General features: G+C 45.4%; 1 protein-coding gene across 10 annotated transcripts; it reads left to right on the top strand.

Moving 5' to 3' along the window:
* Positions 1 to 6,232: 6,232 nt before the first annotated feature.
* Positions 6,233 to 11,987, top strand: SRSF5 (serine and arginine rich splicing factor 5). 10 transcript variants are annotated; one of them, XR_013995788.1, is made up of 10 exons: positions 6,271 to 6,507; positions 6,826 to 7,165; positions 7,266 to 7,410; positions 7,735 to 7,805; positions 7,942 to 8,040; positions 8,727 to 8,796; positions 9,066 to 9,593; positions 10,011 to 10,084; positions 10,481 to 10,591; positions 11,125 to 11,987. XR_013995788.1 is itself a non-coding variant. In XM_081087955.1 (9 exons), exons 3-9 carry the CDS (start codon positions 7,285 to 7,287, stop codon positions 11,414 to 11,416), a joined length of 840 nt encoding a protein of 279 aa, XP_080944081.1. In that variant the 5' UTR covers positions 6,247 to 6,507; positions 6,826 to 7,165; positions 7,266 to 7,284; the 3' UTR covers positions 11,417 to 11,987. The 10 variants fall into 10 exon arrangements, 7 of the variants coding, with proteins under 7 accessions (XP_080944078.1, XP_080944081.1, XP_080944076.1 ...); XR_013995789.1 differs by having other exon boundaries at positions 6,291 to 6,385; XM_081087955.1 differs by lacking the exon at positions 9,066 to 9,593 and having other exon boundaries at positions 6,247 to 6,507; positions 11,128 to 11,987.
* Positions 11,988 to 16,113: the final 4,126 nt, after the last annotated feature.

Genomic DNA, 16,113 nt, shown 5'->3' with positions numbered 1-16,113 from the left:
AGGGCTGAGGATCGAACCTGCAACCCAGCCAGGTATGTCGTGCCCTTGACTGGGAACCGAACCCGAGACCCTTTGGTCCGAGGGCTGGTGCTGTAACCGCTAAACAATACCAGCCAGGGCACAACACTCGCCCTTTTAAATCTACTGCCCTGGGTCCTGGGTTCAGGCCTATGGTCTTCCATCCTGATTGTGAATGGACAGACAGGCTCCTGTCTGTAGTACTCATTATAGCTGAAACCTGCTGAGTGTACCAGGCACTGGATCCAACACATTACATGCACTGCCTCAACACAATCCTTGTAACAACCCTAGGGATTAAGTACAGTGATTGACCCATTTCTCACATGAGGAAACTGAGGCTTAGAGAGTTCCAGCAACATTCTGGAAGTCATAGATCGACTCCTTAACAAATCTTGTAGGAATGCTGTGATGTGCCAGGCCCTAGTTTAGTCTCTGGAGCGTACCATGGCAAGTGTTGGGCCTGACGTTCCAGCTCACATCAGAATCCAGCTGCTGCATGCTTTGCTGACAGCTTGGTGGCTTCCCTTGTGTGATCTGGCCCATGGCTGTCCCTCGTAACAGCTGAGATGCTTCGGTTCTAACTCGTAAGTGCTTATGCTAAGTCCACTTTCACATTCCAGCTCTCACTCTTGTAACACAGAGACAAAAATGTACTAAATGATGTGACATTTTCTCTCCTGACTTAAAAATGCAATAATTATTTTTAGGGGTAACTCCTATAACTTGGAAAGAAAACCCTTTAGAAGCACAGAGTTAGAAAAGACATACTGGGTTCAATTCAAGGTTCCACCACTTCCAGCTGTGTGACTTAGAGTTTTGGTCTCAACATATTTTTAAAAAGGAGAATATGAACTAACTTCAGAAAGTTGTATAAGGGCTGAATAGGCAAAAAATACAAAGCCCCAGCCCTATGCCTGGCATGTAGTAGGGGATTTCTGGGGCCATCTAATGCACAGAAATGGATCACAGGAAGGTCATGCTGCAAGCTTTTGCAAACAGGGTCATGGCAGGAACACCAGAAATTAAGATGTTTTGGGCAGAGTAGATCAGAAGATTCTCTAAGCCTGTTTCCTCATTTAAAAAATGTTATAACAACATTTTGAGGAAAATAATTCCCAGTAACATTTTATAACATGGAAGAGTTGGTATGAGGACTGACACACAGTCGTGGCTCAGGAAACAGCAGCTGTCAATATTGAGAGGAATGGTAAGGACAATATGCTTAAGTGCCCTGAATTTAAACTTATCTTGATGTTAGCATGATTTCCATTGGAAATCCACTTCCCTGTGACGGTCCCAATAGGGCCCCAGCCATAGCCTGAGTGAGATGTGTTTGGAGGAGGGAAGATGGAGCCAGATGACAGACAGGTTTTATGAACAAAAATGCGAGTGCCCAGACCTAGGTCAGCACGCCTCCAACACTCCTGGGTATGAGAATCTCCTGCAGCCCTTACTAACACACTAGGGCTCCAACCCAGACAATTTAAATCAGAATTTTTGCCAGTAGGGACCCAGGCAGCAGAATGTTATAAACACTTCCTAGGTGATTTTAGTGTACAGTTGGTGTTGAGACACACTCATCTAGGCACTCAAATTAAAGTACCGTCCTGGGTTTGCAGGTATTTTAATTATTGTGCACTAAATTAAGCAACAATAAAATCAGGAGGTAGCAATAGAAAGAAGTCAGGTATGTAGGGATGAATCTGAGTCAAAACTGAACATTAAAAAAACCCATATACTTCCAAGAGAGATTAAGGATATTTATTCCTTCAAAAAATCTTTAGAATTATTAGCTAGAATAACGGAAGCAACACGTTTTTAGTGTTGAAAGTTCTGGATAGGAATTTTTAAACTTTTGGTGAGATTTAGGGCATATTCAGAGAAATAGAATAGCTTGGTCAGAATAAATATTTTCCCCAGGCCTGTAGTTGTGGCATGTAAGTGAAAAAAGATATAAATCTGAATATACACTGTTGACCATTACTATATTAAAACAAAGAAACATGGGAAATGCCTATGATTAAGTTTTATGAATAAATTCTAGTAAGTTTCATGATACTGAATTGGGTGCCAATTGCAGGGGTCCAGCCCCAGGGGTCCAGGGATTCCCAAAGGTGTGGACAGAGTCAGCGAAGAATGAAGGTCACGGAGACAGCGTTCAGATCATCAGCATAGTTGGGTTCTCTATTTATTCTCCTGTTATATCTGTATTTATACCATTTGATCCTATAAGCATGCCTCTATAGTTACATCATCATATGTTTTGGATCCTCCTTTGACCTTCTACAGTTCCTTGTTTTATGTTTATAGTTTCTTATCTGACCTTTGATAAAAATCTTATCTCTATCTAGCTCTGTTGATTTTAATCTTGTCTAGGTTAGTCTCTGTTCCATTATAAGGGCTAGTTTGTTGTCTCTATTCCAAGGTCATTATCCTATTGCTATAAGGAGATTTTCCTATTCTACGGCCTAAGTAAGGATTATGTAGCTTAAGTGTGATTGTTCATAGTTAAGGTGATTAACTACCCGCCTGGCACTTAGTTACAGGGTTTTACTGATTTATTCCCTTCCCTAGCCCCATTAATCCCTAACTCCAGGGAAACATTCACACCTGGGGAAACAACCTTTCTCGGGGAGGTGGCTCTGGTTATAATACATAGCGCTAAAAAAGGGGGAGCAAACATATTAAGAACAGTATGCCATATACGCCAGGTCCCTTAAAACATATGCTGTGCAGATGTTTCTTCCCTGCAGTGACTGTGTCAAGCAGCAAGGATGGACTGGCTTCCGGCACCTCACGGTTGGGAATAAGAATGGCCTTTTACATTTCCATATCTGTGTTTTTTTAAAAAAATGGTGGTGTCATTTTTGAATGGAAAAAGAAAACATATTAAACGGTCAGGATAAAAACCATAAAAAGGAAATAGAATGAAATATAATAAAAGGTGGATTTGGTGAGATAGGATCATGAGTATTCTTTCAATTATTTTTCCTGTTGAACGTTTTTGCTATAGTAAGACTATATGTCTTTTTACAATTGGAATAAAATAAACTCTATCTAAATCTAATAAAAGAGAAACATGGTAATTGGCATACAACCGCTACCCTTCCCATTGGCTAATCAGGGAGATATGCAAATTAACTGTCAGCCAAGATGGCAGCCAGCAGCCAGGCAGCTTGAAACTAACATGAGGCTTGCTTGCTTCAGTGACGGAGGAAACCAACGTTCCCCGCCTGCCTTGCAGGCCTCTGAGCCTGCAGTTTGAAACATATTAACAAATATAGAAGCTAAACCCCCCCCCCTCCCCCAGAAACCAGCTTTCAGCGAGCTGGGATCTCAGAGCTGGAGTCAGAGCTGGAGTTATACATTGTTTCGATTACCTACTTTCAGCAGCGGAGGCCTAAGAGCTGGAGCCTCAGAGCTAAAGCTGGCCCAGAATTAAAAAAAAAAAAAAAAAAAAAAAAAGACTAACTGGTTTGGCTCAGTGGATAGAACGTCAGCCTGCGAACTGAAGGGTCACAGGTTCAATTCCAGTCAAGGGCATATACCTTGGTTGCGGGCACATCCCCATTAGGGGGGGTAGAGCCATAACCTCCCCATCAGCCCTGCCCTGAGTGTGAGAGTGGTGGCATCCCAACCCCCTGATTGGCCCTGCTCTGTGGGTGATAGAGGGCAGCGCCCCAACCCCTGATCCGCCCTGCTCTGTGTGTGATAGGGGGCGGTGCCCCAACTCCCCTATCGGCCCTACTCTGTGAGTGACAGGGGGGAGCTCCTCAACCCCCTGATGGGCCCTGCTCTGTGCGTGACAGGGGGCAGCGCCCCAACCTCCTGATTGGCCCTGCTCTGTGCATGACAGGGGGTGGCGCTGCAACCTCCCCATCGACCCTGACTTGAGTGTGACAGGAGGCAGTGCCCCAACCCCCCAATTGGCCCTGCTCTGAGCCCGACCAGGGGCTGCACCTAGGGATTGGGCTTGCCCTCTGCCACCCGGGAGTAGGCCTAAGCCAGCAGGTTGTTATCTCCCGAGGGGTCCCAGACTGCGAGAGGGCACAGGCCAGGCTGAGGGACCCCCCTCTTTCCCCCCGAGTGCACAAATTTTTGTGCACCGGGCCTCTAGTTTAGAAATAAAGATCAAATCCTGTCTCTGTTATGATTTTGTTATCTGGCAAAGGGAGCTGGGTGGAGTATTCACAGTAACGCTCGCGCGTTACCTAAAGTCTAGGAATTGGCAAACATTTTCTGTAAAGGGCCAGATAGTGAATATTTTAGGTTTTGTGGGCCTACGGTCTCTATTACAAATACTCAGCCCTGACAACACAGGACAATAGCTATAGACAGTAATTAAATGAAAGAGAGTGGCTGTTTTTCCAAAAAAACCCTTTATTTATGGAAAATTACCTTTGAATTTCATATACTCTTCTTTTGATTTGCCCCAGCTCCCAACCATTTAAAAATGTAAAACCATCCTCAATAATGAAAGGATTATAGGAGTATACACAGACTACTGTAGGATCCCATGGGAGTAAAAGTATTTCTGCTCATGGAACATGAGTTTATTGGGGGGACTGTTAAACAATCTGGTATGGAGACCGATGAGGCAGTTGTCATGGAACAAGCAAGCACTGCAGAAGATAAATGGTTTTAAATACAGAATAACTCACTAGGCAATACTAACGAAAAGTTACCTTTGCGGAAATCACCAACTTTCTAAGGTAAGTTAGTTAAGAGAAAAGGCCTTATTAGAAAAGTTGGTCCTAAGAAAACCGCAACACCGGGGCTGAAGGCAGCCCCTCTGTTCACGGTGTACACCACTACTGGTTTTCTTACCTCCCAGGAAACCTTTTCTAGATTCCTCTCTCTTATGGCAGCAAAAAATGATGGTCAGTGAGTGAAATCACGAGCGATTGCTTCACGTCAACACAGAATGTAGAAAATAACGGGAAGGCTGATTTTCAAAAATTATGCAGAAAGCAAACTAATTCAGTCAGTCCTGGCGTGGGGCAGTTTGTGCACGGTGAGATGCCAATGCACACGAGGCCGGCCGCTAAAGGGAAGCATTCTCTTTTACCGAGGACATATTTGCCTTTAAAATCATCCTTAATTCCCCCACCCGATAGACAGCTAACCTCTCAATTTTGCTGAGTACCTGCTGAGGCTCTTTTTAGAATAAACATACAAATGCAGGGATGGATGAGCCCACGCTGGACAAACTATCCGAGTTCTGTCCGAGTTCCTCCGGGCCCAGGTCAGGGGAGGTCGGAGCCGGGGCCAGGAGCTCGGCTCCTCCTCGAACGACCTTATTTATCTGTGTAATTCCGGTTACCAGCAGCAACCCTAGACTCTGGGCGCCTCTCAAGAACGGGGCGCCTCGGGTGCCACCCAAAAGCAGTGAAGAAAAGTAAACTTGCCCCATCTTTATGCTCCAACTTCTGAGCCTGCCCACCTTCCCGGGAACGCGCGGAGGTAAGGAGCGCAGGGCTGCGTTTGGAAACCACCACACCCTGTTTGCGGAGCGGCAGGCGCTCGCGCGTTACCTTACGGAAACCGGACCCGGGAGGGGTCGCCGAATGCCGCGGGGCCGGAAAGCCGCGGGAACCTCGCGCGGCCAGCTCAGGTGCAGGGCAGTGGAGAGGCACAAATCGGCCTCCGGGACTCCATTCAAGACGGCCTTCCGGCGGCAGTCCCACGTGCAACACTTCACCCCGCGGAAACCTGCCGCTTAAAAAGCACGCACTCCCGCGGTCTTCTTACTGTCAACTACTCGTTCGTGGTTCGGTCCGCACCTCACTGCTCGTCAAGGAGCGTCTTCCAACGTTGCCCCCGAAATGGCCAGCGGCAGGGGCCAGCGATGGCCAGGTAGTTCTGCAAAGCCTGAGTTCCGGAGTTTCTTTTACCCAGGACTCTTCGGGGCATCTTAAAAAAAATTCCGATGAAAAAGCGGTGTCAATTGTCTCAGGGCATATTCATGCGAGAGAGAATGACGGACCGAACTTCACGGCCTAAAAGCTTCAAACGTCTTCAACTGCGGCCTTCCCAGCGCCGGGCACCTGACAGCGGCGCCCCGCCCCGCCCCGCCCCGCCCGTCGGCACCGCCCACCGCGGGCGAGGCCGCTCGGCCGGTCCCAGGTGACAGGGCCCCGACCCCTCAGAGACTTCCGTCCTCGGATCCAAGGGGGAGGGTCTATGGGCGGCCCCGGAAGTGACGCAAGGCGCACCCTCCATTTTGTAGAACGCGGAGCAGCTAAGTGCGTCAGTTGTCGAGAGACGTAGACGAGTTGAGTCCTGGTCTGCGGGGAGGCCGACAGCTCCGTCGCAGACTACGGACCTCTCTTGGGTCTCAGCTGCCAAAGATCCCGTCCGGTAGGTGAGTGGCTCACTTTGAGGGAATGGCTTCTCGGATCGAGGCTTCTTCATGGCCACTCGGATCAGTGGCCAGGGCTGCTCTCTTTGCGGAGGACGGCGTCCAATGAGCGCAGTTTACTCGAGGTGGGCGCTGGGGCACGTCTCCCTTGGGGTCTTGTTTGAGGGGAAGTGAAGGTGGAAGGGCGGTCTTGGTTCTGGTCGTTTTTCCTGCGGGGTTGTGTGCCCCTCCCTGCCTCTTGACTTCCTCCTTGGCCGAACCCCGGGGGTAGTGGGCTGGGGTTGGGGTGTGGCGGCCCGGGGTTTCTGGATGGAGACTCCGGAACGGTGGAGTCGGGGGAGGGCGTGGGAGGAGGGAGTTGGGCACGCGCGGCTCTGCCCACCGCTGGCGCCGCCGCCGCCATTTTGTGGCTGTCTAGCGTCCGCCCGCCGCCCTCTGCGCAGGCGCGGCCGTGGCGTCGCGAGATTCCAGCTTCCACCTGCTGTGACGCTCCAGGGAGGCGGCGACGCTCGCGCGGCCCGTCGCCATTGGGCTGGCCGCGCGGAGGGCGGCGCCGGCCCCGCCCGCACTTCTCGGCCTTTCCTAACTGCGGCAGATGGGAGGGGGCCAGAAGAGCCGGGGCGAGTGTGAGGCTGCGCAGTTCCGGAGGCGGCAGTGGGCGTTGCGGTGGCTGCGTTCTGGGCCCAGGGAAGGATCGTGTTGGGAGCCGAGTTTTAATTTTGTCTGCAAGGGACCCGGCCTAATAAGAGGCACTCTTGGCAATCTTGTTTATAACATCACCCGGTAAACATTTTATTTTATGCCGTTCATGTTTTTGACCCCTGGACCAGCCGTTCTTCTGACATTCACGCGGGGTGTCTCCACTGAATTATTCTCCTAACAGGAAGTACTAGCCGGGCGCCATGAGCGGCTGTCGAGTCTTCATCGGGAGGCTAAATCCAGCGGCCCGGGAGAAAGACGTGGAAAGATTCTTCAAGGGATATGGGCGAATACGAGATATCGATCTGAAAAGAGGCTTTGGTTTTGTGGTGAGTGTTTAGAACTGGTTGGATTACCTGTTGTTACGCTGGTAAAGCTTTTGATGAGCAACGTTTTTTTTTATCTTATTGAGGCAGGTAGAGTGTCTTTAGAAAATGCGTGCATCCTGAAGGCAGTGAATTTCCTTAAGGAAGAAAAGAGCCTCCCTACTGACTGGGGAACCACTCCTGGTCACTTGTCAAATAGGCTTATTGATAGGGTACTGTCATTAAGATACTTCCTTACTGTTAAATGTTTTTAGTGCTCCTATTGCTGTAGAATACACTTTTAAGACTGCCAAGTATTATATCGTTTTTTTCATGCTTGTATTTTAGGAATTTGAGGATCCCAGGGATGCTGATGATGCTGTATATGAACTTGATGGAAAAGAACTCTGCAGTGAAAGGTGAGAATCTTAATTTTAGTTTTACAGTTAGTTAGCATTATAAAATAGAGCAGACTAGGGTGCGTTGGAGCATTTTCCTAAGTAGATCTCTTACATAGTTTGTGTGGATAATGAAGATTTTTCTTCTCTTCCTTAGGGTTACTATTGAACACGCTCGAGCTCGATCTCGAGGTGGGAGAGGTAGAGGGCGATACTCTGATCGCTTTAGTAGTCGCAGACCTCGAAATGATAGACGGTATGTGATGGCCAGTGGCTGTTTTGAATAATCATTACTGCACGACTATTTAATGATTAAGTACTGTCCTGTATAATAGCCTAATATGCAAAGTGAACGCGGAACGACCAGTCACTATGACATGCACTGACTACCAGGGGGCAGACGCCTATCGCAGGAGCTGCCCCCTGATGGTCAGTGCGCTCCCACAGGGGGGCAGGGGGTGTCCCTGCTCAGCCAGAAGCCGGGCTCATGGCTGGTGAGCGCAGCGGCATTGGTGGGAGCCTCTCCTGCCTCTGAGGCAGCGGCATTGGTGGGAGCCTCTCCCGCCTCTGAGGCAGCAGTAAGGATGTCTGACTGAGGCCCGGGGGAGCCAGGCCTAAACCAGCAGTCAGACATCCCATCCCCTGAGGGTTCCGCAGCCAGGGCTGAGGGGAACACCCCACCCCCGCAGTGCACGAATTTTGTTCATTGGCCCTCTAGTTAGCAATAAGTGATTCTGGTATTTACCAAGAAAGTCAGTTCTCTTGTGCCTATGTCAGTTCACTGTTTCGGTTAAGTCACTATAATGAAGCATAAAATAATTAAACAGTTGATGAAATCATTTGAATGGCTTATGTCTGAATGCATAAACTTGCTCATAGTTGGAACAAAATTGCGAATTGCTGTATTTCTTCCATTGTGAATACTTGTTTTTTTTTTCTCAGAAATGCTCCACCTGTAAGAACAGAAAATCGGCTTATAGTTGAAAATTTGTCTTCAAGAGTCAGCTGGCAGGTGTGTAGAAATTCAGTTTTGAGATATTTTAATGTGGCTTTTTAAAAACTAATGGAATGGGTAGCTAAAGTTTTATTAACATTTTATTAAAAGTAGTTCTATTTTTAATTAAATTAATGGACTTAATTGTAATTTTAAAATTTTAATTTAATGTAACTGGGGGATATTGCAAATTTTAATATTAGTGATCAAATGTAAATGTTTTTGAGGATATTTTTTCTTGTTCTTAAAATCAATTTTAACCAAATATTAAACCCTTTATTTGCCAGCCTATCTGTGTCGTTGGCCTTATGACGAGGAGTGCCTGTGGGTTATCCTAATCGTTGTCTTGGTCACTCTTGGTTGGGCCTGGTTGACTTTGCCAGTCAGCTCCTACAGTGATCAATTGGCCACCTCTAGATCTGTGTTTGCCGGTCTAGACGTAATCGGGGCACTTACTTGGAGTGCCAGGTTGCAGCGATCCCAGAGCGCTGATAACGTGATCTGATCCCTAAGTTGAGAGCTGTCTTCCTGTAACGCTTCGAATAAGAGGTCCTGGTCGAACGATACGAAATTAGTTGGTCGTTGGAATCCTGTTCGCAGTAAAGTGGTCCTTGGTAACTAACTGCACAAGAGTAGAACATGTCTGCATCCGCCAATAGTCTGCTAATAGGGAGGGCTGTGCGATTAAAGGCTTCCATCGATTGGGTAGTGTCCTTCAAGTGGGTGGCGAAGAGCCAGTCGGGCATATGTCATGAAGGTTTCTTCGACCGATTAACGGTTTGCTGCTTGACTAGCCTAGGGAAATAATACTAAAGGTAAAGTAAACTTTTTTAATGACATATGGGGCACAAAATAATTGATGTCTTGTAAATGTTCTGTTTTTAAATATAAAATTTCTACTTTAGTCTTTAAAAATATGTACTGTTTCTACTTGTTTGTTTTTTTTGTTTTGTTTTTTGTTTTCCTTTTGTATTGAGCTCAGTATAGACTAATACTACTTAATGTTAACATCTAAATTTCCTTTAGCATTTTGCTTAAAAGCAATATGCTATTTGCTTATTTCGTGCCCTGACATAAATACTTTTTGAATTCTGATAGAATACAAGTGTGGTAAATGCCATGTTTGTACTTTATCTAACATCTTCTCTTTCAGTAGTCTTGTTTTTATATCATGTTGTTGTTTGTGTGTCACGTTTCCTTTTCTCTGCATGACACAATTGTCTTGTGTTAAGGATCTCAAAGATTTCATGAGACAAGCTGGAGAAGTAACCTTTGCGGATGCACATCGACCTAAATTAAATGAAGGGTAAGTAAGTATATACTGTAGATTGTAAGCCTGTTAAAATACCTTGGCAGTTTTATTGTGAATGTTGTTCTCAGTACTTAAAATTTGCGAATGCTCTTGGTTCTCAGGTGAGTTTGCTTCAGAGGACTTTTGGCAATGTCTGGCATCTTGTGGATAAAGGCCAGGGATGCATATAAACAATGCACAGGAAAGCCCCTAACAACAAACTTTGGGCTAAATTGTCAACAATTAGGGGGTTGAGAAGCCTTGCTCTAATGCCATGTTATTCATCGAGAGTTAAAAACTCTTGATACAGTAATAGCAAAATGAGCATGGAAAAGGTACTTAATCTAGATTCCTTTGTGAGACTGTCAGGTGTACATAACTTCACAAATGTTTTTTCTTTTTCCTCGCTAGGGTGGTTGAGTTCGCCTCTTATGGTGATTTAAAGAATGCTATTGAAAAACTTTCTGGAAAGGAAATAAATGGGAGAAAAATAAAATTAATCGAAGGCAGCAAAAGGCACAGGTATCTCTTTAATATATATATATATATATATTTTTTTTTTTTTAATATATTTTATTGATTTTTTACAAAGAAGAAGGGAGAGAGACAGAGAGTTAGAAACATCGATGGGAGAGAAACATCGATCAGCCGCCTCCTGCACACTCCCTACTGGGGATGTGCCCGCAACCCAGGTACATGCCCTTGACCGGAATCGAACCTGGGACCTTTCAGTCCGCAGGCCGACACTCTATCCACTGAGCCAAACCGGTTTCGGCTCCTTAATATATTTTTTAAAATATTTTGATTTTTACAGGAGAGGGAGAGCAAAACACCTATCCATTGTCTCTTTTACGCCCCCTACTGGGGAACAAGCTCATCACCCAGGCAATGTGTCTTGACTGGAAAGAACCAGCAACCTTTCATTGCATGCATGGGACACAACGCCCAACTAACAGCCACACCGGCCAGGACACTAGCATTTTTAAGTCAAAGTTTTACTTAATGGATTTGTAGGGCCTGCAGCTTATGTTTTGTTTTTTCCCCCTCCTTACCAGTAGGTCACGAAGCAGGTCTCGTTCCCGGACTAGGAGTTCCTCTAGGTCTCGTAGCCGGTCTCGGTCTCGTTCTCGTTCTCGGAGTCGCAAGTCTTACAGCCGGTCTAGGAGCAGGAGCCGGAGCCGAAGCCGGAGCAAGTCCCGTTCTGTTAGTAGGTCTCCTGCACCTGAGAAGAGCCAGAAACGTGGTTCTTCAAGTAGATCTAAGTCTCCAGCATCTGTGGATCGCCAGAAGTCCAGGTCCAGGTCCAGGTCTCGGTCCCGGTCCAGATCAGTTGACAGTGGCAATTAAACTGTAAATAACTTGCCCAGGGGGCCTTTTTTAAAAAAAACCACAAACACAAAAAACAAAAACACAAATACCCAAATCATACTTGCTAAAAATTCTGGTAAGTATGTGCTTTTTTTGTGGGGGTGGGCTATGAAGGGGGGGTTGGATTGGGTTGGGCTGGATATCTTTGTAGATGTGGACCACCAAGGGTTGTTGAAACCTAATTGTATTAAATGTCTTTTGATAAGCCTTCTGCTCACATTTTTGTGAATGTCTGAAGTATATAGTTTGTGTATATTGACAGAGCTCTTTTATAACTAAAGCAAATTTAATTTTTTTGTACTAGAAAATTTTGAACATTTTAGTTCTTGGTTATTCAAATATGTTAATTCAAAATTAGTTTAATGTGTCAATTAAACTAATTAATAGCTTTGGACACTTAAAAGAGCTCTAAATTTGCTTGTACATAAAGGCTTAATTTGAGTTTTCCTTGTTAGGGTCACGGGTGTCCTCCCACCCACCCTTTAACAGCTGCCTGGCAAAGACTAACAAGCAGCTGTTAGTTATTGATAATAAAAGATTATAAAACTGCTTTTGTCTGTCTGTCTGAAGGATGTGTGTTATTTACTCCTCCCTTCCCGTCTACATTCAACACAATTTCTTGTAGAGAACCTGAAGTCATTTGGTTAAGCTCAGGTTCTTTATTCTTAAAAAATTTGAACAGTACTTTTGACATTTCCTTTGTCTGTGACCCATGCTCTTTCCCTGTATCACCTGACTATTCTATTGGCATCAGGTTACTTGGGGCTTCCATAGTCAAGAGGACAATTTAGGAAGCAAATCATACAGTTAATGTTTTATGCTTTTCTTAAAGGTTGTACTACAGTTTTGGTGGACAGGTGTTTCTTTTGGGGGAGGGGGGTGGTATTTTTTAGATCCATGCACATGGCTTTTAAGGGGTTCACATGCTTTTTCTTTTAGTCCTGAGACATGGATGTCACAATATATGTGAAGACGAAAACAATAGTGAAAGCTGCTTAAGATTCTCTATCCATCTTAAGAGTTAGATCCTGCTATCTGCAGGTAATGATTTAAAGGTACAGGAGTCTCAGAGATTGATTAGACCAGCCTTGGGCAAACTACGGCCCGCAGGCCGGATCTGGCCCGTTTGAAATGAATAAAACTATTGAAAAAAAAGACCGTACCCTTGTATGTAATGATGTTTACTTTGAATTTATATTAGTTCACACAAACACTCTATCCATGCTTTTGTTCCAGCCCTCCGGTCCAATTTAAGAACCCATTGTGGCCCTCGAGTCGAAAAAGTTTGCCCACCCCTGGATTAGACTTTAGTCCATATGAGTGCTAGTATTATATAAATACTTGGTAACTGAATCTTCAAAACTACCCATTAGGTAATAGTTTTACTGGAGGAAATTACGCCAAAGAGAAGAGCAAATAAATGTTAAACTGGTATTAGAACCCGTAAAGTTTAGTTCCAGAAGGCTAAAAACCACACCTTCAGTGCAGACCCTTACATAGCCCTGCAGGGATTTTGAGGAAAGCACCAAAAAGATTGCTTTGGTTTTCTCCACATGTGGGACCCACCAGGGGAAATTCTATTTGGGGTTGGATTTGAAAGCTTTTTGGTTTACTGGCATGGCCACTTCTCTCTATTGAAGGCTAGAACTTGGGCCAGAAAATTGTGAAGCTGATTTTAGGGAGAGTTTATGTGATAACACATTGCGGACGGATCGTGAGAGTTCTGGTGTTTCCTGTTCTGAGGGTTGTGGCTAATTACGAGAATTCTTTAAAAACATATTACCTTGTAAGATATGTAGTAACTTAAAAACAATGGGTATTTAATTTTAAAGCATGCCTTTAACATTTATATAAAACGTTTTTTGTACTGGTTCAATAGAAACTTACCTGGCCACTGGGTAAAGCTAGCAAAACTGGCCCCACAATGTGTTAACTTGTATGGAGGGGACTGGCTTTGTTTGAAAGGGCAGAACCACATAGCTGGCGTGCCTCAGTGGTTGTGTGTTGACCTATGAACCAGGAGGTCACAGTTTGATATCTGGTCAGGGCACATGTGCTGGTTTCAGGCTCAATCCCCAGTGGGGGGTTGTGCAGGAGGTAGCTGATCAATGATCCTCATCATTGATGTTTCTATCTCCCTCTGAAGTAAATAAGAATATTAAAAATAAAATTGCCAGAACCTGCCCTGGCTGGGTGGCTCCATTGGTTGGTTGAAGTGTCCGGCTCACCAAAAAGTTACAGGTTTGATTCCCTGTCAGGGTAAATACCTAGGTTGTGGGTTCGATCCCTGGTCAGGGGGTGTTCAGGAAGCAACCTATTGATGTTTTCCTCTCAATTTTTTTGGGTGAGGATTAAGAAAAATGAAGTGGTAGAACCTAGTTTTTAACCCTTTAGGTTTTTAGAATGTACCTCAGTGATATGTATGGTGTTAGGTACTTGGACATTTTACCAGTTGACTTTCTGATTTTTCCACCCCTGTAAAATAAGTGCCTTCTGTTTTAATATTACAAATAGTTTACTATACAGTGAGGCAATAAAATAAGACCCTTTAAGTAAAGGTAGAGGAGATGAACTTTGTTTGAACCAAAAAGTTAGCCTAAATTTTAAGATCCAGGTTCTGAGAAGTCGTGAGTGGAGTGGCCTTGAGCGCAAGCAGTTTTAAGACCAGCCTTTGCAGGGTATAGTGCAGCTTTTGTGCAACTTTCATCTAGCAAGCTGTGAGGAAAGTTTGAGAGTAGCATCTATTTTGCCTGTAACATTTTTTAAAAAATATATTTTATTTGATTTTTTTATAGAGAGGAAGGGAGAGGGATAGAGAGTTAGAAACCTCGATCAGCTGCCTCCTGCATACCCCCCACTGGGGATGTGCCCCGCAACCAAGGTACATGCCCTTGACTGGAATCAAACCTGGGACCCTTGAGTCCGCAGGCCGATGCTCTATCCACTGAGCCAAACCGGTCAGGGCTGTAACATTTTTTTAAAAGTATAGTAGGTATCCTATATAATAAAAGGGTAATATGCAAATTTATCGTAGCGGTGGAATGACCAGGAGCGACTGTTAGGATGCACACTGACCACCAGGAGCAGACGCTCAATGCAGGAGCTGTCCCCTGGTGGTCAGTGCACTCCCACAGGGGGAGCTCTGCTCAGCCACAAGCTGGGCTAACGGCTGCCAGTGCAGCGGTGGTGGTGGGAGCCTCTCCTGACTCCTCGACAGTGCTGAGGATGTTCGACTGTGGCTTAGGCCCACTCCCTGCCTAAGCCAGCAGGTGGACATCCCCTGAGGGGTTCTGGACTGCGAGAGTGTGCAGGCCTGGCTGAGGGACTCCCTCCCCCCTAGTGCATGAATTTTAGTGCCCTGGGTCTCTAGTCCTATCTAATAGAGAATATGCTAATTGACCCTCACGCCGTTGCAAAGATGGCAGTGCCCACAGCCATTAGAGAGGGAATATGCTAATTGTCCCACCCTTAAATATGGCGGCATCCACAGCCAATAAGGGAATTTGTTAATTGACTGCCACGCCCTCAAAGATGGCAGTGCCCAGTCCCATCAGCCCTGCTGGGGCGGCAGGGGCACAGCAAGGCCGGGCCGCACACCTGCCTCTCGAGTCCCCCAGTCCCATCAGCCCTCCAGCTGCCCAGGGCCTGCTCCCTCCAGCTGCCCAGGGCCTGCTCGAGGCACAGGCAAGCCTCAGATGACGACTGCCCAGCTGCCCAGGGCTGCCCGAGGCTTGCGTTACCAGTAGTGGCAGCAGCAGAGGTGTGATGGGAGCGTTGCCTTCCCCTGATCACTGGGTCGCCTCCCGCCCCTGAGGGCTCCGGCAGGGCTGAGGGAACCCCCCTTCCAGTGCATGAATTTTCATGCACCAGGCCTCTAGTATAATATAACATTAGTTTCAGGTGTATAATACACAGTAATCATCTGTCATTATGCAGACTTACCACAATATTAACTATATTCCCCTTCACCTTTTTACATGGAGGGCAATAAATCTTAACTCCAGCCTTCACTTCCTCAAAAAGCTAAACTTGTTCTTATATTGCTTTATTGTACTTAACCAAGTTTCCTAGCAGATGATGTCTGCTAGATTTAGAGAAAACAATTGGCATAGACAGGTCAATATGGATATAATACGTAAAAATGATAAATGGGAGACCTTTTCACATATCTTCATTTTTAATAGGGTATTAGTGACCCAAATCAGTGATTCTTAAGTTTGCTCTGGTACCAGGAGTATTGATAGTCCTGGACATTTGCCAGACTGATGTCCTGAAATTAATGTCAGTTTCAGTTGTATCTAATCGTTAAATGATGTGAAAATCACAAGTAGCTAGGCATGGTAGGCTGTTTGCAAGTGTTATTAATATTAGTTGTTATTTAATATTTGACCCACTGCTTAGTGAACAATATGCAAAATGTTTAAATTTTATTGAGAAACTTTCAAGGATATCAATTTGAGTATTTTCTTTGACTTGAGAAACCACTCATTTTGGCAGCATCTTAACTCTGAATTTTGAGGGACCTTAATGTGAAAACCACTAGAGAACTGATGAAATATAGAATTATTCGATTAGTGAAACAATTCTATTGATTTTTGTATTGTTGCCTGGCTTTTTCTTGTTAAAATTCCCCCCTATCCCCTTGCTGGGATTACAGTTTTCCCCTCTACTGGGAT

The sequence above is a fragment of the Myotis nattereri genome, assembly GCF_964212035.1.
Source record: "Myotis nattereri genome assembly, chromosome: 1".
NCBI classification, from domain to species: Eukaryota; Metazoa; Chordata; class Mammalia; order Chiroptera; family Vespertilionidae; genus Myotis; species Myotis nattereri.
Note: the sequence above shows the minus strand (reverse complement) of the source record. Positions and strands in the feature narration are given on the sequence as shown.

Coding starts and splice junctions, on each gene's coding strand:
- SRSF5 (XM_081087952.1), top strand. CDS start 7,285: ATGAGCGGCTGTCGAGTCTTCATCGGGAGGCTAAATCCAGCGGCCCGG. Junction 7,806..7,941: donor AAAGAACTCTGCAGTGAAAG/GTGAGAATCTTA, acceptor TCTCTTCCTTAG/GGTTACTATTGAACACGCTC. Junction 10,592..11,124: donor GAAGGCAGCAAAAGGCACAG/GTATCTCTTTAA, acceptor CCTCCTTACCAG/TAGGTCACGAAGCAGGTCTC.